The 21,370-nt window shown below is 40.7% G+C and overlaps 1 protein-coding gene across 3 annotated transcripts in view; it reads right to left on the reverse strand.

The window, feature by feature from the left end:
* Nucleotides 1-16,009, reverse strand: part of BOD1L1 (biorientation of chromosomes in cell division 1 like 1) — a 36,881-nt gene extending 20,872 nt beyond the window's left edge. For 2 of the 3 annotated variants that reach the window (XM_048303414.1, XM_048303416.1), the window contains exons 1-10: nt 15,815-16,009; nt 15,271-15,395; nt 13,815-14,005; nt 12,063-12,674; nt 11,443-11,589; nt 9,956-10,125; nt 8,937-9,060; nt 8,441-8,585; nt 7,709-7,784; nt 710-6,821 (exon numbers count right to left, since the gene is read on the reverse strand). In XM_048303414.1, the coding sequence (XP_048159371.1) occupies nt 710-6,821; nt 7,709-7,784; nt 8,441-8,585; nt 8,937-9,060; nt 9,956-10,125; nt 11,443-11,589; nt 12,063-12,674; nt 13,815-14,005; nt 15,271-15,395; nt 15,815-16,009 (7,897 nt within the window). The remainder of the gene's footprint in view (nt 1-709; nt 6,822-7,708; nt 7,785-8,440; nt 8,586-8,936; nt 9,061-9,955; nt 10,126-11,442; nt 11,590-12,062; nt 12,675-13,814; nt 14,006-15,270; nt 15,396-15,814) is intronic. The other variant, XM_048303415.1, reaches the window with a different exon arrangement.
* Nucleotides 16,010-21,370: the final 5,361 nt, after the last annotated feature.

Consider the following 21,370-nt stretch of genomic DNA (forward strand, 5'->3'; position numbering starts at 1 on the left):
ATGCAAGTTCATTTCAAACGTTAGCTTAGAAGAATGGATCTGGATATAGTGTGTGATATACTTAATGTCATATACTATTATTTTCTATTTAAAATATACATCTACTGCTTGCTTAAAATACTTATTTAGGATGACAGTCTAATTCCTTTGTAACACAAAGCAGAACAATTTCAAATGTATTCACAGGACAAAATTAAGTGTAAGACAGTGAATCTGAACATGACCACTAAATAATCATCCAGAGAAAATCTGCAGTTATGAGTAAGGATGTCCACTCTTAACCTTCAAAATTACTATGAAGTTACCTTCCTAAAATGATGAACATACATCAAAATGAAATGCATCCTCTTTCCTAAAACACTTTTTTGAATTTTGTAACACGTTAAAAACGAAACCTATGTGTAGCTCCACAATAATTACTCCTTGCAAATCACTTTATATATTAGCTCATAACTTGATGTCAATGTATTTTAGTAATTTTTTGCATTCTAATATTTGTTTTCCAACACAACTCAGGTGGTCCTATTCACCCAAAATCACATGCTTATTTGTCACCAACTCTTAAATGTATTAATAGCCATATTGCAACTAACGAAGTGAGGTATATTTGAACAGTACAAGTTATTTCTAACTATAATGATGGTAAAATGCATCTATTTATGACAATTCATAAACTAAAAAATTAAAAAAAAAAAAAAGAAATCCTCACCTGAATTAAAGGTTGCATTGCTTTTCTGAAAAGTAACTTCAATGCCAGTATCATCTGTTTTGACCAAGCTGGTTTTGTCATCACTGTCATATAGCTCTTCTACATGCAACAAAGGGAGGTCCCCTTTTTTCCCTAATTCTGCTTCTATTGTTACTTCACTGTGGTTGGTGTTTACAGTCACTTCATTTGCAGAAACTAAGGAAAGAGCCTGTGTCTTAGGCAGGGGAGTCCTTATTTCAGAAAAGTCACTTTCTAAAACCACGTTTGAGTTTAATTTATAGCTTACATTCTTAACAGCTTCACTCTCTATCACTGCTTCTGAAATCGTACAAGAGAGTTCCGATGTAACATCCTCATGCAAAACATCTTCAGCTTGTTCATCGTCCTCACCTGCCTCTGGGGAAGGACTCTCAGCAGTCTCTGTACTAATCTCCACGCAGAGGGCCTCATCCACACTCATGAGGTTCACTGCATTTTGACCCGTTTCTGTGATTTCACTCTCTACTGTGGCCTGAGATGCTGCCGATTCTGTCCTCGCCCCACTCTCACGTGTCTCGTTCTCTCTCCCAATAGCAAGCAAAGAATTCTCACTTTTTTCGGGGCCTGTAGTTGATAGGATGCATTCAATCTGGTTAGCAGTATTAAAAATTTCTTCACTTTTGTCTTTTACTTCTGTACTCTCAGCAGCAAGTTGACTTTCTTCTATGACTGTAAAGGTAAAGAGACTATCACATTCTTCCACTGCGCTCAGAGTGATCACTGCCCCCTCATCCTTATCTCCTATATTTGAAGCAGTGTGTTGATCTTCACTGTCAGTTGCAACCCTTAGCACAGGAGCTCCACATTCTCCCACAAAAATCACAGAACCTTTGCTTTTCCCATCTGCATTGAAAGCAGCTAGTCCAAATTGCTCATCTACAGTTGCAGTGGTCTCCACACCTTTACATTCCTCTGATGCATTTGGAGAGAGAACAGCATCTTCATCTCCTGCTACAATGAGCTGACTTTCAGCTTGTGGTGCTGCACTGATCAGGACAATCTCACATTCTTCTGTCATGCTTGTAGTGATCATAGCAGCTTCATATCTTCCTTCTGTTTCAGAAGCACCGAGTTTGTTTTCATCTTGCATAGCTACACTAGACATAGGAGCTTCAAAACATTCTGCTGTACTTGTAGAGATCATTAATGTTTCATTTTTTGACTCCATGTCTGAGGTATGTTGAATTGCCTCTTCTGTGACTTCACCTGACATTAGGATTACTTGTTCTTCCACAACACTTGTGGAAATCATAGCACACTCATCCTTTTCTTCCTTACCACTAGCAGTTGGGTGACTCCCATCATCACTGTTATCATCTCCTCCTGTACTGGATTCACTAGGCATGGGAACCTCATATACTTCCATATCTATGGAAACCATAGCATTCTCATTTATTTCTTCTGTTTTCACAGAGGGGAGCTGACCATCATATTCAATAGCTGCACTTGACATAGGAGCCTCAAATTCCTCCACTATACTGGTGGAAATCATAGTGCACTCATCTTTCTCCTGCTTACTGCTAGAAGTATTCACACACTCTTTAAACTCTGTAGCTGTGCTGGGCATAGGCACTGTGTCTTCAGTGTCTATTAAGATCATAGAGCTTTCCCCACTTTCATTTACTCCTGCAACAGCAAGTGGACCTTCTTCTGCATCCATGGCTGAATGTAAGGGAGCATCTTCCACTGTGCTGGTAGAGATGACATCACCTTTCAATTTTACTTCTCTGTCAGAAGGAGTACGAGAAGATTCATCTTCCTTTGGAACTGCACTACTTATAGAGGCATCAAGTTCTCTGCTGTCAAAGGAAGTCATGGCATTATCATGTTTGTCCTCAGCACCAAACTGAGTCTTATCTTGCACTGCCATAGCACTAGTCATGGGACCCTCACACTCCTCAGCATCCGAGGGAAGCAAGGTACCTTCATGCTTTCCTTTCTGTGCAGCTAAGGCACCCTCATCTGCAGCACTTGCACTGGTTACGCTGCTTTCAACAATGCCTTTATAATTTTTGCAGTCTGTGCCACAATTAGCTTCTTTCTCTACACTTGTCATGCTGTCGACAGTAAGCTTATTTATATCTGTGCCAGCCACTCCTGACTCAGCTTCCATTTGTTCAGCAACTATGCAGATAATGGAACTTTCACCTTCTTCTGCACCTATACAAATTAGTGCATTTTCACTTTCCATTCCTGTACAAGTAGAAGCATGCTCATTTTCTTCATTTCCTCTTCCTGTACTGGTCACAATGTCCTCACCTTCTTCATCCTCTTCTTTTGAGCCTGTACTAGTCACAAAACCTTCATCATCACACAGACCAACGCTGACTGTAGTGATACTGGCTTCTTCCTTTGCCCTTGTACTGTCCATTAGACTTTCACATTTTTCAGCTTCTAAACAAACTACAAATCCCTCATTGCTGTCTTCTAGCCCTGTGCAGACGGCTGAAATTTCAGCATCATCTTCTGGGGTTATGCCTGTGCTGGTCACTGTGCTTTCACCATTTACAGTATCTTCAGATTTGTCACCACTAGTTCCAGCCGTGGCACTGTTGTTTGTGACCACTGCAATACATTCACCAGTAACAGCGCTTTCTCCTTGGGTATCTGTACCAGTCACAGAGCAGATGATGAAGTTATGACCTCTTTCTTCTGCACCTGTGCAAGTCACAGTACCTTCGTGCTCTTTTACTTGGCCAGCTATCACACTGCCCCTAAATTCACCTGAATTATCACCACTGGTGGACCCTTCACCTGTTTCTGTCCCTGCACTAGTTACAGCTCCATCGCTCTCCATTTCACCTAAGCACGACACAGAACTTTCAAATTTGCCTGTATCTACACAAGTTGAGGTATTTCGCTTTTCTTCAGAGCCTGCACTAGTCACAGCGTCATCTTTTTCTTCTGTCCCAGCACTATTCACACTGTCTTCAATTTCTACTCTGCTTGGGTTCACTGAATCCTTACCACCCTCTTCTGCATCAACCATGGTACAGTCACCATTTTCTTCTCCTTCTGTACTTGTTAGGAAACTTTCACTTTCTGCTAATCCTTCAGTGACAACACTGCCACCACCTTCTTCAGCTGCTGCAACAGTACAGTCACCAATATCTGCTCCTGTGATGAAACTGCAACCCTCACTACTTTTTACCCATACGCCTGTTGTGAAACCTTCATCAGCTTCTATGCTTGTGCAGATTACTGTCACCTCACTTTCTTCTTCTGAGCAAGTGGTTGTAGCATCACTGTCCTTTTCAGAATGTGGTGCACCCTCAGCTCTTTCTCCTCCTGTACTAGTTGCCATTGCAGTGCTCTCAGTGATCTTTTCTGTGCTAGTTCCTATCACAGTGGCTGGAGTTTTTTGTAGGCTGCTGTACAATGAACTAGGTTTACTACTTCCTGCACTGGTACCTACAGCATTACTTTCATTTTTGTCTTCCATGCCAACCACATTGGTCCCTTCTTGCCCACTGGCAATAACAGAGCCTTTGAAAGTTTCCTCAGGAACTCCTTCAGGCACTAAAACAGAGGAAGACTGGATCATATAATCAGTGTCATGCACCTTGTTTTTTTCCACACTATCCATTGTGCTTCTTTCTCCCTTTGTGGAGGGATCTGTATTCAAGCACTCTCCCTCTTTTATTCTTAGGGTAAGTTCTTTTGTTGTTACATCTCCACGATCTTCAGTTATGTTAGACAACAAGTTTTCCTCTTTTCTTCTTAACTCCCTATCTTGAGAGCTTTCCGACTTTGCTGCTTCATTGTAATCTTGACATAACCCAGCTGTACCGTCTTCCACTGCCTGTTCACCAGACCGGGACACCTCATTATCTTTTTCTATACTGTTTGCCATGATGGTGGTGTCACCATCATCTTTCATGACAGAACTTGGCCCTGCACTATCTTGCTCCATGTATACAACCTGTGCTGTATCATTCTTCAAAAGGAAAGCATCTTCCAAAAAGGAAGTCCCATCTGAATTATGGCATTCTTTAGACATACTTCCTAAAGAATCTGTAAAATCCGAGATATCCATATCCATGGACTTTGCATCAGCAGCATCTTCCCTTGAAGAATTAATTGCTAAAGGAACATCATCTGAATTAGAATTTATCACAGTTTTTAAATTCTTTGGTCTTCTGCTATCTTTTGAAGCCTGATCTTTACTGGCCACATTCTTTAAGGTTCTACCACTTGTTTCATCCACAATGCTCATTTTAGAAGCCCCTTGTTTACTGGATCCTTGAGCCATAGAAGCTTTTTTGGACGAAGTGTCTAAGGCACCAACTTGTTTATTAGAAGTATCTTCTTGTTCAACAGTTTTTTCAGCTGCAGGCAGAAACTGCGATTCACAGGCTTCAGGATCTGCCAAGCTGTGTTTTAACTCCTTATTTGAAACAGAACGAGATACTTTTTGTTTTACTGCACACTTGGCATCTCTGGCTTGGAAAGAGTTTTGAATGTTTTTTCCTTCAATGTTAGATGCTTCCTGTGCTTTTGTTTTTTTCAAATCAAGTTCCATCAGCTCTTCCGCATGACCAGAATGCATGCCATCATGATTCATAGCTGCCTTTTGAGGGGCTGGAGCCTGGCTGCTTTCAGTTGTGCTAGCTGATTGCTTTTCCTCCTTAAGTAAATCTTGGTTTGATAAACTGCCTTTTCTGTTTTCACAGGATACTTTCTTGCTTTGTTTCTTATCCACTGCCACTGTGACATTTGACAATCTTTCATGCCCACTGTCCATTTCTTTAGTACCTTTATCTTCCAATTTGATGCTCTCGTCCTTCTTCTTTACTTCTTTGTTGCTGTGCTTTAAGTTTCTGCTTTTATGACCTTCAGCAGAGAACCTTCTTTCTAGTTTGGAATTACTTAAATCTTTATCACCTCTGTACTTCTCTTTTACAGAGCCTTTTTCTCCAGAATGTAACTTAACTCTGTGACTAAAGTCTTTTTGTGATCCCTGAGTTGACTGTGGGCCACTTCCAAGCTCAAACTCAGCACCACTATCCTCCAAACCTTTATCTTCATTTCTGGATTTGTGTTGTTTATCTGAATCATTGTCTTCCAGGCTCTTATCTTTGTCTAGTTTCTGTCCAGTGTCTTGTTTTGTTAATTCCTGTAATTCTGCTTCAGATGCTTTGAACTGTTTATTATGACTCTTTGACTTGGACTTTAACAAAATCTTGTCTTCTGCAAGGCTCTTAGATCTTCGTCTATCTTTATGAACACCATCTTCATGTTTTACATTACTATCAGAGTTAGTTGATTCTATTTCATGTTTATCGTCTGAGTAGCTTTCGCTTCTTCTATGTGATGCTGAAGCAGGTTGCTTTGAGGCACTTAGGGAATCCTTCTGTGGCTTAGAATCACTCAAGGACCTTTTGGTCTTGCATTCTGCCCTTGAGAGATGTCTGTCTTTTTTGTTTTCTTTCCTCAGTAATTCCTCAGCTTTTAAGGTTGATTCAGAAGGGTTTTTTCCATCCTTTCCTGTTACTGATACTTTCCGTTCACTTCGGTGTTTACTTTTTCTTTCACATTTGTCATCTGAGGAAACCTTTATTTGTTGATTATGTTTCTGGCCACCATCTTCTCCTTTCAAACTTCTCTCAAATGAATGAAGTTCAACATCTTCACCTGACTTGTGAATACCATCTCCTTTATATTTGTGCTTTAAAGAAAGTTTATCTTCTAAAGCAGTTCTTTCCTTCTCATTTTTATCTCTGTAAGACTTGGCTTCTTTTTTGGCAGAATTTCTCATATGTTGAATTTCTGTGTCAGTATCTTTTTTGGGGTGTTTTTCATTCTTAAATATGGATTTCTGCTTCTGTGGTTCTTCACTATTGACTTCTGCTTTATCCAGTTGTTTTTTTGGATCCCTTGTTTCATTGTCCTGCTGAGTTCCTTCAGCCTGAAGAGAAGTGGAGGTTCTTCTTTTATGTTCTTTTTCTGCCTTAGAATCACTTTTGCTTTCCTCAGTTGAATGCCCCCATTCTGAAAGTCTTCTAAGTTGTTTAGAGAATTCGTTTCTCCCATGATTGTGCTTCAATTCTTTGGAAGAATTTTTTTCACAAGTCTACAAAAGAGATTTTTTTATATATGTAAGTACATATTACACAGTTCCTTCACTTATGTGACTGAACAGAACTGGCAAGCACAAACTCTCGAAAAAAACAATACGCTAGGGAATACACTTAACGTTGTAATAAAAATTCACCTACAATAGAGTCAGTCAGAAAACAAAAATTGCCAGTTTCATTTCAACTATCTACTATTGTGGAAAAATCCAAAGCAAAAGAAGTAATCCTTAAGCAGCCTGTCTGAACTTTATTATCTTTTCTTCATAAGGTAATTTTTCTAAAATTACTTAAATTGATTTTTGAATAGACAATCACAATTTCAAGCACTCTGTAAGTTCCTTCAAATAACCATTATGCTGTCTGGTAGAACAAAACCGTAACTAAAAATTCAAAACAAAACACCACAACAAGACCTAAAAAAAATAAATCTAGACTTCTACTTGAACTTCCACCTTTTTTAATTTAAACAATGTTATTCATAGAATTCTTGCCATAAAAATTTTATTTCCTTTTGTGTTTGGAGCACAGTCAGTTTAACTTTCCAGTGAGAAGTTTAAACAGATCAAGCTGAAGTCTTTGCATATAAAAAACACTGCTCTTTCTTTAAAACCCAGCATACTTCACAGATTAGGGCTCAAACTGCATCTCAGGTTCTACTAGACATGCATCAACACTGAATATGCAGACCATATTTCAGTGGCTATTGGAATTCAAAAAACATTACTACAGTGATGTCAGATCACTAATACAACTGAAGGAACAGGCAGGGAAAAACTTACTAGTGAGAACAAATGCAATTGTATGCAGTTTGGTGCGGACATATGAAAGAGTACTATTAGAATTAAAAGGAAGATCATAAGGTTTATTTTTAAGAGACACCTACCTCATTTGTCTTTTGCATTTCTTTAGAATCTTCTTCACATGGCTCATTTTTCTTTCTGCAGCTATCTTCAGCATGCCTGAAATAGGTATTTGGACAACTTAATAAAGAACAATCAGTACCAGTCTAACATTACTTTGTAAAATTTCTGCTTTCACAAGAGCTGAGCACGAGAGAGAAATGCTCACTAAAAATACAGAAATAGAACATGATCACCAAACTTCTAACCAATTTGCCCAGGCTTTTTTTGCTTGTAAAATTATATATCAACTTCAAAAATACCCAGAATACAAGTGCTTTAAAGCAGTATTAGTATGACATTTGTACTTCTGTTGTCCCATAAAATGTGTCAGAGTTCTCCTTGCCCCATATTTACCTGAATGAGGACAGTTATGTACAAAGGTACGTATCTACATAAACATCAATCTAAAGATGAAGCCAACTTGACTCGCCTACTAGATGCACAAACATGTAAAAGGTCTCCATTCTCATGCCTTTAATACCATTCTGTGAAAAGCCACATGAAGACTCCTACTGCAGTCTGAGATGCCATGTATTTAAGCAGCTATAATTTTTCTGCCTGAATTCCACGCTTATTAGTAACAAAATTATGCAAATATTTTAAGAGAAAACTGTTAAAATGGATAAGGCTAAGTACAAAGTTGAAAAGAACCTTTCCAATCTGCAAAAACGAATATTCAAAACCTTAACTCCTATTGAGTAAATACTAAGTACCTTGAATCCCTTTTTCTTTTTCTGCTCAGGGCCACTTTTTTTTCCAAAAATTTCTGTTCTTTAAGCACATCCTTAATGCTGGTACCAGTAGTTTTTGACTCTACACTTTTTGATGAAGGTTCTTCTAAGTGCAAGCCACTTTTTCCTAAAATAATACACAAATGGTGAAATACATACACATAATTTATTAGTGTTTCAGCTATAAACATGACAAAACGGTACAGAGAGTACTAAAATGTAGCAGAGAATAGCAGTTATACAGGTGTTAATTGAGCCTAAGCAGTGTAATGGATATATGAAAAAGTGAAGAAGAAATTCCGTATTCATATTTTGCATTATAATTTTTTCTGTTACATCACTGTTGAGATGTTGGGTTACTAAGGGAAGGAAATGACTACAGACTTGTATGACCATTATTCAAAGCTGAATGTTTTATTCTATGGAGAATAAGTGAGAGCAGGGTGGTGTGGGCTACTCACAGTTCTTCTTCTCATACCTTTAGCATTCTGATTTCCAGTTTTTAGGGATTTTGTCTTTTCTGCAGCCTTCTGTTTACGTTTTTCTTCGAGTCTCTCTCTGTTAATTCGTCTTCTAAGGAGTCTTTCTTCTTTTTCTTTGGCCTAGAGATACAAAACCATGGAGAACAATTTAACATTAGGTCAAAGAACGTTCTTTGACTATAAATATAAGTCTAAACCCCATAGAAAACAAAACACTGCAGCTTAAGGCCAGCAAAAACATAAATACGCCTTAGAAATCATACAAAAGTTAATGGAACACTCTAATATTTTTGTGAGGCGAAATTAGCTGAGTTCCAGAATTTCACTGCCAATCAAGACTGCAGACTGAAGCTATGAGACTTTCTCAAAGAATGTATGTTTTATTTGTATGTATATACAATATATACACAACATATTTTATACACATGTATTATACATGTAACATAAATATATGTACCCGGCCAAAGGAGAAAATCTAAAAGAACTGCTGCTCCCTCTTCTCTGTGCTGGCCCTTCTGCCACAGAACAGAGTGCATGTGCTTTAATCTCTGTTTCCATTCCCAATGGCTGCAGACTTGCTACAAACTACTGATTTCATGGTCAGCAAGGACTATGTAAAGAGCTGGTGTAATGAAGTAGCCTCCAGTACTCAACACAAGCCTGATCTACTAAAAACCCCACTGAAGGCAGGCTGCAGGTACATATGGGTTACTTTTTTCATCCATATTTTATTTTGGGGGGAGGGGAAAGAGAGAGAACACACTGTCATTGCTTTCACTGCCAGAAGCCTTCAAACTATAATCAGCAGAGCAGAGTGCTGTGCTGGAGAGCAGACTGTGCCATACTGATGGAAACCTGAAGAAAGGGCAGCTATAATACAAGAGGAAAAAAATCCCTGAAAGGAGAAGAAACAGAAGACTCCCCCTCACACAAACCACCACCAAACCAGAAGTGGAATTTCTGCCCTAAAAAGTTTTAGGACCAGAATGTGAGCAGCAGAAAACCGCAGACTTACAATGGACTGACGGCGCTGTTCTACAGTTCGTTCATCATCAGAATCACTGAAGTATTTGGAGTACAGGAAAGGCTTGCGAACATAAGCATGGCGAACGGGCTTGGCTTTCCCGTCACTCAGCTCGTTAGCATGAGGCTTTGTCTTACTTTGACTGTTTTTCTCCTCTTCATCTAAAGAAACGTTAGTGAGCGTAGAGATATATTGATAAATTAGGGCAGTGCTTCCAACATAACTTTTGAGGAGGCAAAGCTACTCAGAATGTATTAACAATTATTTACTCTAAAACCATAAACAGTTAAAAAATTAAACCCTTTTAGCATCCAAATATCACTAGATTATGAAAAAAATCAAAGGTACATTCATGTGTTTGTGTGCATCATTCAGCCAAAAAATTGCATGACACAAACCTGGTAATAAACCAGGACACAACAACTGGGTTTACCCTCTTGCCTGTAATCCCACTGCCCATTTACATACAGTACTTAGTAGCTAGCTATGCATGAGAAGTCAATACAATTTCTGCTATGTATTAAATTATAATTCTCCCCACACCAAAAATATCGGTACAGTATTTGAGTACGTAAAAAGTAGTTGGCCTACTGAAATACATACACGAAACACACTGTTGGTTACACAGATATAAGTATTAATCAAGTAAATATAAATAAATCTATTTCAGTTCTATCAAGATTACTAGAAATAGTGCAATACTGTACTAATTATTTGTATTCCTGAAACATACTTGAGGTTTGTTTTCGTTTCATAAATAGTCATAACTGAACATAATCTGTCAAGTTTCAAAGTAAGACCAAAGCCAGAGAACAAGTAATTCAGTGCTTCTAAATTATATTTTGAGAGCAGAAAAGGTAACCTGTGAGCATACTAGAGAGAACTCATTCAGGTACTAAGGCATTCTGCATTATAAAGTGGAAAGTGTTATTAACCGCAGAAATCAGTTGGAAGTCTGTCCTAGATAGGGAGAACACAAAAAGGCAACACACTCAGTGAAGCAACTTGGTATTTCTGAACTTTTAAAGCTAGATCCATTGCTGCTCTTTCTACTGTGGCCAACTTCCGGAATACTAAAGCTCTAAACCCAACCTAATGTACAGAGTCAGCTACAGCCACTACCTCGGGGTCACAAAGCACTCCAGTGTTATACCAAGTTCATGGCAGAATGGAGAGGAAGAAACCCCACAGAACAGTGACATTCACCATTACGTGCGATTCTCATCTATGTAATACTGTAGCATAAAAAATATTTAGAATGTTTAGAATATACCAAACGATATTATATGAATAAAAATATTCAAAAAGTAAATCCACTACTCATCTTTTCCAACTGCACAAACACTATCCAGTTCGCATTCAAATTCTCTCTTACAGGTAAGTATAACATTGCAAACCCTCAAATTTATGATATGGTACACTCAACAAAAGTATTACAAACTCCTTATTGCTAGTTAACAATGTAATTATTTTACCACCTGATGTGATCTCCCCCTCTTCAGTACTGTCAGAAATTACAGGCTCCTCTTCGCTCTCCTCTTCAAAGGAAGAAAGGTCACTGGTATGGACAGAGCTGACCGTGATGTCACTGAGTACATCCATATCTGAATCTATTAACGCATTTTCTTGCAAAGGAAAAAGTAAAAACAAAGAGCTCTAAGGCAACACACTGAGTTTGTGAAACTTTTCTTACCAAAACATCAATTTTGTCACTAAGAACAAAACTACGTTAAGAGTTAGAAATAAGAAAACAAAATTTTAACACCTTAATAAAATAACCAGGCTAACTCTGGTTTACTCAAAACAAAAATCACTCTGAGGAAGAACTACGAACTTTAAATGAGGACTGAAATTATTGAGAGAACTTGCCAGATTAAGATGACCAATCACACACCTGAGGAATCAAAGGTCATCTGATTCCCAATTCAGGTACCTCAGCTAAGAGTCCAATTGTCACTAGCAGACAAGTTTGCCACAACTACCAGAAAACTTACATTCCAAACATACTGATTCCAAATATTCTAATTCAGCTCCTGAATAAACTTAAAAACCTTACTCCTTATCCACATTTTGAGGAAGAGCATTGCCCATACCATACCTTCTTTAGTGCTTTCAGCTGTTTTATGTTTATTGCTATTTTTTTCTGGAACTAACTGTTTCACTGGTTCCGACTCTTTTGCTTGCTTTTCTTCTTTTGACTTTGGAGTATCATCACTTTTCTTTGAATGATCAGACTTCTTGTCAAGCTTTTCCTTCTTTTCTTTTCTTCTTTCACTTTTTTCACTGCTGTCTGGTTTCTTGTCAGATTTATCCAATAATTTACTCTTTACCTCTTCACTTTCCTGTTGAATATCCTTACTTGTAAAAGTCAAAATATTAGTATCCTTTGCTGTTATTTTTATTTCTTCACTTTGGCAGGGAAGCTCATTTAAATCTTCACACTTTGCAAGTGTTTCAGCCCCTTCTCCAGAAAGGTCACAAATTGCTTTCTCTCTGTCTGGCAAGTCCTCCGCATTTCTCTCTTTATCAGTGCTACCATCCACACTCTGCTGAGATGAGAGTTTTTTTGCAAATTTGTCATTGTTCTTGGGATTTGAGGTCTCTGTTGAAGCCCTGGCAGCACTTGCTTCTTGGTTAAGAGAAGTTATTGTTTCCAAAATGGACATTGCATCACTAGCTACATTAGCACTTGGAACTGTAGCAGAGACACCTTGAATAGTAAAAAAGAACAGAGTTTTACTTCACCCTAGTTTCTGTAATTCTGTTGAGATAGAACATTAAACAAGTGAAAAGAAACAGAATAAGCACTCTCTATAAAATATTTATAATTAACTAAAATATTTGACAAATTTTGTCTTGAGAGATTTTGGTTTAAAAAAACAACCAAACAAAAAACTCCCAAGAAGTTGCATTCTTGTGGCAAACACTACGATTACTAGAGATTCATTTTGCTCTGTGACACACCACTGCTCCTGAGGTGTGCTAAAGAACATGGGGATTGTCAATGGCAAGGACATTCTGAACACAGTCCTTGTTCAACTTTACCAACATCCTAAGTAGGATGATGACTCTGGATAATAAATATACATATACAATAATATTCTACATATATGCACACAATGAAGGAGGAAATCAGTAGCTCACACCTCTAGTATCTCCATAAATGTCATGGAAGATCGACTCAGCATACTGACTATATAACAACAGGACTATCAGAACTATGTTATCACTTTTCTGTCATCTCAGAACCAGTTCTGAAGATGAATGACTAAGAGTTAACTGGACTAGCACTAAGAGTTGCAGCTGGCTTAGTAACCCACTTCACAGGAAAAAGGCTGGGATTTAAATAAAGGTTACAAATAGATGGATGGCTGTGGAGTCTCTTAGCATAGGAAAGAATGGACAATTACCTGCAGGAGCGTTTAGAAGTCAATACAGGTAATATTAGGACTTTAGCAATCCAAATTTTATGGCACACAGCAACGGCACACGTAACTGTCTATTAAGTAATTTTTTCCCTGTCTACCAATGAACAAGAAAGTTGCATCATTCTTCTCTTACAGCTATGTCTTATCTGATCCTATAATACTGAGACCAAGTTTTCTCCCCACAGTAAACTGATCCCTCATAATCTCATGACAGAGTGACGTGGTCATAACAGGGTGACATCTCTATTGCTTTCTACCTTTATACATAGACTAAGAGACAAATGCTATGGCACAGTGTCTAGAGCTCACCTTGCTAATATTGATACTAACAGTGTTATGGTGGTAGCAAACCTAGTCAATGATTCTGCTCTCTCAAACCCCATTTTTTTGTTAATAGACTGCTCAGAGAAATGGTAGAATACCTTGTACTGTAACAGAAGCATCTGCTTTCTCCTCACTTGGAGATGTACTGGGGCCTGCCTCCTCTTTGTGATTCAATGTGGCTAAAAATTCATGGACAGCTTTTTCCACCTGAGGTCTGAATGTGTGGTTGATCTTTGGGTCTACAACCTGAGAAATAATTCTGTCAATTCCCGATTCCAACATTCCAGACCTGGAACAAAGTTACATAAATTAGTATGAAAAATTAAGTTTCCAAGAATGTAGTAATGAAATATGATCATTGAGATGTGACATAAACACTCATGAGAACCTCCAATGAAGCACCAATGTTTTCTGAGCATCCCTACAGCTATGAATTTAGCCTGTGCCTTATCCATAAGAAAAAATGTGCTACAGAAACAAAACAGTCCAAGCACACAGAATTAACACAATAAGCAGCCTGTTGTTACATCATTACTGGTTACACCTACAAGTGTTATCTAACTGCAAAAACCATTTGTGGAAGAAATTTAGAAGAAACCCTATAGTATCAATTTCCACAGCATAAAGAGATGAATTATAGAAGGCATGAGGTATAAATAACTACTAAACCACTCATCACTACCCTAAGTTACTTTCTGCCCAGTATAAGGTGGCAAGTTCTGCAGCTTTATGGAATACACTTAATCTTCAGTAAAATAAAATAGAAAAGAAAACCCACAGCTATAAAGCTTATCTGAACAGACTCCTGTAGTCTTATGTGAGATGTATGCTACCTCTTGTCCTCATTGCTTCTTTAACAAGGAAAACTGCTCCCTTCCCTACAAACCAAACAGTCCTCAGTACAAGTTATCAACGGTACCACCACAGCGTGACAGAGTAAGTTTGTTCCCAATCCTTGGCTTAATCCAATTTAATGACCAAACTCATAGTGCTCTGAAGAAATTTCCTAATGTTTGTTATGAGTCTAACATTTGAGAAAAGACTGGAGGAATCTCCATGAAATAACGTAATATCAAGCTAAACTGTCTGACATAATTTTAACAAAAAAGCAATTCTTAAAACCTCTTCTCTGCCCAGCTAGATTTAAAACAATTTTTCTGTTTTGTGACTTTAGCTTTGTACTCTGCAGTTTAGTTTGTCACATACTTCTCCTTAAAACATAATAATTGCAATTTTATTAATACCTCTTTAAAACAGAAAGTAAAGGCACTCTTTAGCTAGAGGGTTATATTCCAAGCCAAAATCAAGGCTTCCACCCCCGCATAAACTTGGATCAGATCAAAGAACATCTCCAGTCTAATTCTGACTAATACTGATGGTGAGTTACTACCTCAAGTAATACCGCATTTTAAACACTGAGAGGGGGAAAAAAAAACCCACAACTTTTTCAGATGTTTCTTCGAAGAAAGCAGCCCACTTTACATTAACCCAGAGCCTTTGTCACCTATCACAGTACACAAGCATGTTCAGAGAAACCCCAGAACTGTCACTTACTTGAGAACCTGCTGTCTAATGTTATTTCTCAGCTGGTTTTTGTTGAGATGAGGACTCCAGGTATGAGTTGCCAAATGATTGGAAACAAAGTTGTCAACGCGCTGTCTCAAATTCTGGTAGGCAGGCTAGAAAGCAACAGCAGAGATTGGACTGGAAGGATTGTATAAGTGGTTGGTTATCCTTCCGTTGGCCAGGCTAGTACAGCTGGGAGCCCCGTCGAACCCCCTCGGTGCTCTGCAGGCGCAGCCGCTCCCGCAGCCTTGCGGCGATGGCAGCGCGTTAAACGCTGCCCTGCCAGACCCTGCGCGAACCAGGTGTGTGTGACCGTGCGTGCACGGCCGGCCGGCCCACGCTCCCCGCCGAACACGGGGCTCCGGCTTCGCCCCCGCGGCCGCGAGCGCAGCCGGAGCCCCGCGCGGGCCCAGCGGCCGCTCCGCACCTCCGAGCGCGGAGCGCGCTGCCCCGGGCCGGGCCCGTCCCCGACCTGCCGGAGCCCGGGGCGCCGAGACCCCCCGAGCCGCCGCTCCCACCCGTCCGCCCGCACCTTGGTGTCCACGTCGGCCAAGCAGTCGCGGCGGAACTGGTCGAAGAGCCCCTGGCTCTTGAGGTGGTTAACGATCATGGAGACCAGCTCGGGCTCGGCCGCGCCGCCCCCCGCGCCGGCCCCGGCCCCCGGCAGCGGCGGCGGCTGCTGAGGGGGCGGCGGCGGGGGCGGCGGAGGCTGGGGGTTGGTGGCCATGGGGGCGGCGGGGCGGCGGCTGCTGCCGGCGGTGCCGGCCGGGCCCCGGGACGGGGCTGCTCAGCGAGCAGCGGCGGCGCTGACCCCGGAAGCGGAAGGGGACGGCGGGAGGAAGCGGCGCGCGGCGCGGGGGGAGGCGGAGGCGCCGCCGCTGAGAGCGGCGCCATCGGCGCGGGACGAGCACTGGCGGGGCCGCGCGCAGCCGCCGCGGGCCCTGCACGGGGCGGGGGGGGGCGGATCCGCTCAGGGCCCCCGGGCCGGTGCGGCCCCGCTCCGCCGGGCCGAGGGGGGAGAGAAGAGGCCGCGGCGGCGCTCGGCTCCCGCCCGCCGAACCCACGGCCCCCCGCGCGGCGCGGCCGCCGCTGGGCGCTGCGGACACCGCGGGCGTGCCCCTCTCCCTAGCCGCCCCGACCGCCCGGCGCCGCTGCAGCGCGACCGGCGGCGACCGGCGGCCCCGCCCCGCGGCCCGCCCCTTCCTGCGCCGGCCGCCATCGCGGTGCGGGCGGTGCCGCGCGCTTCCTCCCTCGGGCGCGGGGCGGGGCCGCGCGGGGTCAGGGGCGGCGGGGCCGTGCGGACGCTGCTTGGGACGCCCGGGGGCTGTTCCTGGCTGATAACGGGACCTCCCGTGCCCCCCGGGCCTGCCTCAGGGGCCGCCCGCGCCGCACCGCTGGAGGAGGCGGTGATGGAAGATGATACTTAAAACACTTGAATTTCAGCTTGCCACCTTTACAGATCAGCGCATTCTCACGTGCTCTTGTAATAGAAATGCTTTCAGCCCACCTCTTGTTTCCTGGTTACCTTGTTAGGCGTTTTTTTTTTTTCATGTGCCTCAGTGTTATGGTCACATCTGTCCAATGTGCTGAGGCAAGGAAGATTCAGATCAGATATTAGAAAACATATTTTTCACTATTCGGGTGGGCAGGCATTGGGGTGGGTTATCCCGCGAGGTGGTGGAGTCACCGTCCCTGGAATTGTTTGAGGCATCTGGATCTGGTGCTGTGTGATACAATTTAACCTGTAGGCCCTGCTATATGTGTTTACAAACTGGTTATGACTACAGTTGCTTTTGCATTCTCTTTTAGGACAGTCTAATTTTACAATATTTTTCACATGTATTTAATATAAGAACTCTCAGCAAGTTTCTTAATATCTTCTAAATAAAGTAGATAACACATATTTTTTAGTTCCAGATGCAGTTCCTAAACTTCAGGCAACATTTAAATGTCTGAAGAAATACTAAGAAATGAGACAAACAGAAAGGAGATGTATATGATACTGTGGGAGCAAAAAGTTTACATGGCTGCAGGAGGAGGCTGGACAAGTAGATGAAAGTACAAGTCACAAAATTCAGCGAAGGTGCTTGTGGCCCAGAAGGCGCCTGCTCTGTGGGCTACTGGGGACTGGGAAGGTTTTTTTTTCTAGCTGTAGGCTTGCTTTTTGTCCTTGAATATGAGACAACTCTAAGGCTGGGCAGACCCACATCAGCCATTGCTGTCAGGTCAGCAAGCCACACAGCTTGTGATTTCAGATTAATGTATTTTTGTCTCAGGTTATAGTTGATTAACTGGGGACATAAATGGCATGATTATGCCTCATCTGAAGCAGAAATTCTGTTCCTTAATAGGAATAAAACACTATGATGAATTTGGAAATGTTGTTACTGCTAGTAGCGTAAGTAAAAAAAGCCACTGGCAACAGCTCACTCTTCCCTTTCTAGACAGTGCTGCAGAAATCTTATTCTATGGATGCCTACCACAGGCATCAAATTTGGAGTGGCCAACATGCCCAGCTGATTCTATGAGTGTTCATAGATTAAACTCTCTTGAAGTCAGTTCATACCACAATTGATAAAAGCAATAACTGAACTTGAAGGGTTAGTTGATGTTTTCTGGTTTTTGTGTTTCAGTGAAACACTTTCTTTGTTCGTGCTACGTATGAATGATATCTATAATGAATCTGAATTTATGAAGTATCTGAAATCCAGGTGACAGCTGGATTAAGAAAATAAAAAAAGAAGGTAAAAGTCCTTCACTTTGTGTGGGAGTCAAGGATTAATCTGAACAAGTTTGGTAGTGATAGGAGATGCCCTTCCTCTGTGATGAACTCTGTTGCAAAATTCTATGCTCTCCAAAGATAAAAGTATTGCTGTCAGTATTGAGATTACAAGGGTGATGTTCCTCTTTGACCACTGTAGTCTTTTACAGACAAGGGTACACAGAAAGTGGAGTTCTTTAGTAACATTTTGAGTTTTCTAATAAAAATAAAGACTTTTCACCAGGAATAACTGAAATGCCTGAGCAGATTCTTGGATAGTAAAAGCTCTAAAGCTGCCCAACACCAACAAGAGATCTGTCCTGGATGAATTGCTCACTTCTTCCTCTACATATGTGGTAATATGTCTGTGCCTTGTACCATCTGTGTTACCACTGTGGCTCCATTCTCTGAAGCTTATTTTATTTTAGTATGTAGCTTATTGGTATGTTGTTTGTTATGGCACGATAAACCCCAGAACTGTGGGTGCTAAATTGATTTGTTGTATAAATGTGCATTGCCTGATGCATATTTCATTTTTGCTTCTCCCTGTGCATAAACAATATACTTTTATGGTTGTCTCTAGTTAGAGAAAGCCTCAGATTTTCTGATGCTTACTGTTATGGGATTTTTCTAAAAAGGGCAAAATTATTATGCCTAGGAGCAGCACTAGTAATCACAACCTAGTCCACTCTGTTTTGGAGCAGCAGAGAAATGGTGCCAGCACTGCTGAGGTTTTATGCTTCATCAATAACAGCATATGTGGCTTCAGCTAAGTTGCAGCATGAAATGCTGTAGTTGCAAGACTGAAATGTAGCCAAGGCACAGACTGTACCTTCAGCTGTGATGTGATCGGAGCAATATCCATATCCTTACGTGGGAATAGTTGCAGTAGATAAAATGTTCTTGTACTGCCATGAATGGAGGATATGATTCTGTCACCCTTTTTTTTTTGGTATGTAAATAAGAACATTTGGATAAACTTGTTTAATAGCATGTGCTTGAAGTACTCTTTCTGGCAATGTCTTGGAGTGACTTTATGATGTGTATCCCATATCGCTGCCCTATGCCCACATGGCTTCACAACCATGTTTCTTTCCAGGTGTCAGTCACGTTTTTATTTGTTCAAACAAGTATATACATGTATTTATATTTTTTATTTGGCTGGCAAATAGGCCCTGTGTAAAATGTGAAGCTTGTTGGTTTAAGTGAATTATCTGTAGAACAGCAAAATGTATTTTGCTTCAATGGCAAGCTGCCTGTCCTAAGTGTTTTCCACAGGCAAGCCTTTGGCAAGTGCAGAAATGAAAACAGTGACTAGACAACATGTTTTAAAGTGATGAAAGGAAAGCTTTTATTTGGAGTAGGCTGTCATGACCTTGCACTGACACCTCTAGAACTTTTTGGTCACTTCTAAAGAGATTCCTTGAGCAGAACTAAGACTACCATGAGACCCTGATTCTCCCGCTGGAACTGAGTAGGATGATTGTTGTCAGTGATGCTTAAGTTCAGTAGAGACAGACATGTGGTGGCTCCTCAAATTGGCCAGTCAAATAGATAGACTGAAAAATACTTGTAAAAATACTAAAGTTTTCATGCTCAGTAGCTAATACTACTGGTTGTATTTGCTGGGAAGATGGTATGATTCAAGTTTGAGAAAAACTTTTGATGTCTTATAAGTCACTTTTCATCAACCTGCATTTTTTTAATACTTTTTTATTGATGTGCAGAGAAATTAACTCATCTTTGTTTATGTAACTTAACATGGTAGAAGCATTTAGTTACAGATCGGAGTATAACTTTATCTGAAAGGTTAGGATTATTTTTTCCAATGTCAGAACTTCAATGTGGCACCAAATTTGCACATAATGCTTTTTAAAGTGCATTATTTTGAAGGTACAGCTATGCCTCTTCTCCCTTTGTTTATTTTATGTCTCTGTTAAGGCCAAGAAATTGAGTTTCTGGATGTCTCAAGTTTTTTGAGATGAATAGAGCCTGTTTAGAGGATGACATTTGAGAGCAAAAAAGATTACTGTCACAAATAACTTTAATACACAGAGTTACTTGATTTGTTGGGGTTTTTTTGTTGTTGTTGTAACCAAGAAAGGAATCTTCAAGGGCAGATGGAGCCTTGACCTGCCTGTGAGAGGAAAGCCCATCCGTGTGGCCACGGCTGTGCCTGGTGGTCAATGCTTGTGCTGTTCCCTTTTATAGCAATGAGAGAAGGGACAGGCACACTACAGCTTCCTTAGCTCTTCACAAGCAATCAATGACTAATGGATGTAATACTGTTGGGATTGTTATTGGCACCTAAAGAGTTGGACATCTAATTCCTGCTAACGTGATTGATGATCTCAGCATATCTTTTTTTTTCCTTTTTTTTCCCTTGCCCTTTTTTTTCTTTTTTGAAATGTAGGTTCTTTCATGCTGAAGAAATACCACTTTATTTCTCCATTCTGGTGAAAAATGTTAGAATGAGTTACTGTGCTCTCTTTAATAGAGTTTTTACTTCAGTGTTTGTTTTTGACTGGAAAATACATGTTTTTGCTATTTGTGTACAGGGAGACAGAGAAAAACTTAATGGAAGCTTGTTCTCCAGAGAGAGCACAAGAGATTATACTCTCTTTCTACACTCTTTCAGTTTTGCCTAAATGTAATTTTAATGGTAAGGTAAAATGGTACAGCTTAAACATGAAAGCAGAGTGAGTGGATACACAAAAGCATGAGACCTTTTATATCAGCATTCTTTGCTGACTACAGCAAGGTGAAATCAAGGTGGAGGCATTGCTTAAATGGAATGCATGAAGCTTAAAGTAGAGCTGATGGACTGAATTTTGCTTTAATTTATACCTAGTGTAGGTCCATTGAAGTCAGCAGGGAGATGGATCAAAGCAGGACTTTGCTGCTAAATAATAGGGTGCTCAAAATTGCTCATGCCATCATTTCTGCAACCTTGGTTGTAATCCTCAAGTAAAAAATAGAGTTATTGTATATAGCGCAAATATAGTATTTTCTGTGGAAAATTTTTAAGGTGTTATTTAGGAAAATAACAAAAATTAAAAAAAATAATGTGGGCTTTTGTGTTGTTCTCTTGTGTTGGGGGTGCGAAAGGTCTGGAGGAATAGGAATGTTGAGTCACATTTCAACAGCATTCATTTAGGAGAGGTGGGGTGGAGGGAGGAAAGGAGATGGGTCATTTTGTTGCCGTTGACCTACCTTCTGTGCTTGGTTCCTGGTACTGCTGTGCAATTAAGAGAACGCTGTCCAAAGTCATTGGTAAGGTAGGGGTGTGTGGAAGGAGCTGGTGTGAAGGTGTTGTAGATGAAACAT

The sequence above is a fragment of the Corvus hawaiiensis genome, chromosome 5 (genome assembly GCF_020740725.1).
Source record: "Corvus hawaiiensis isolate bCorHaw1 chromosome 5, bCorHaw1.pri.cur, whole genome shotgun sequence".
Classification (NCBI taxonomy): domain Eukaryota; kingdom Metazoa; phylum Chordata; class Aves; order Passeriformes; family Corvidae; genus Corvus; species Corvus hawaiiensis.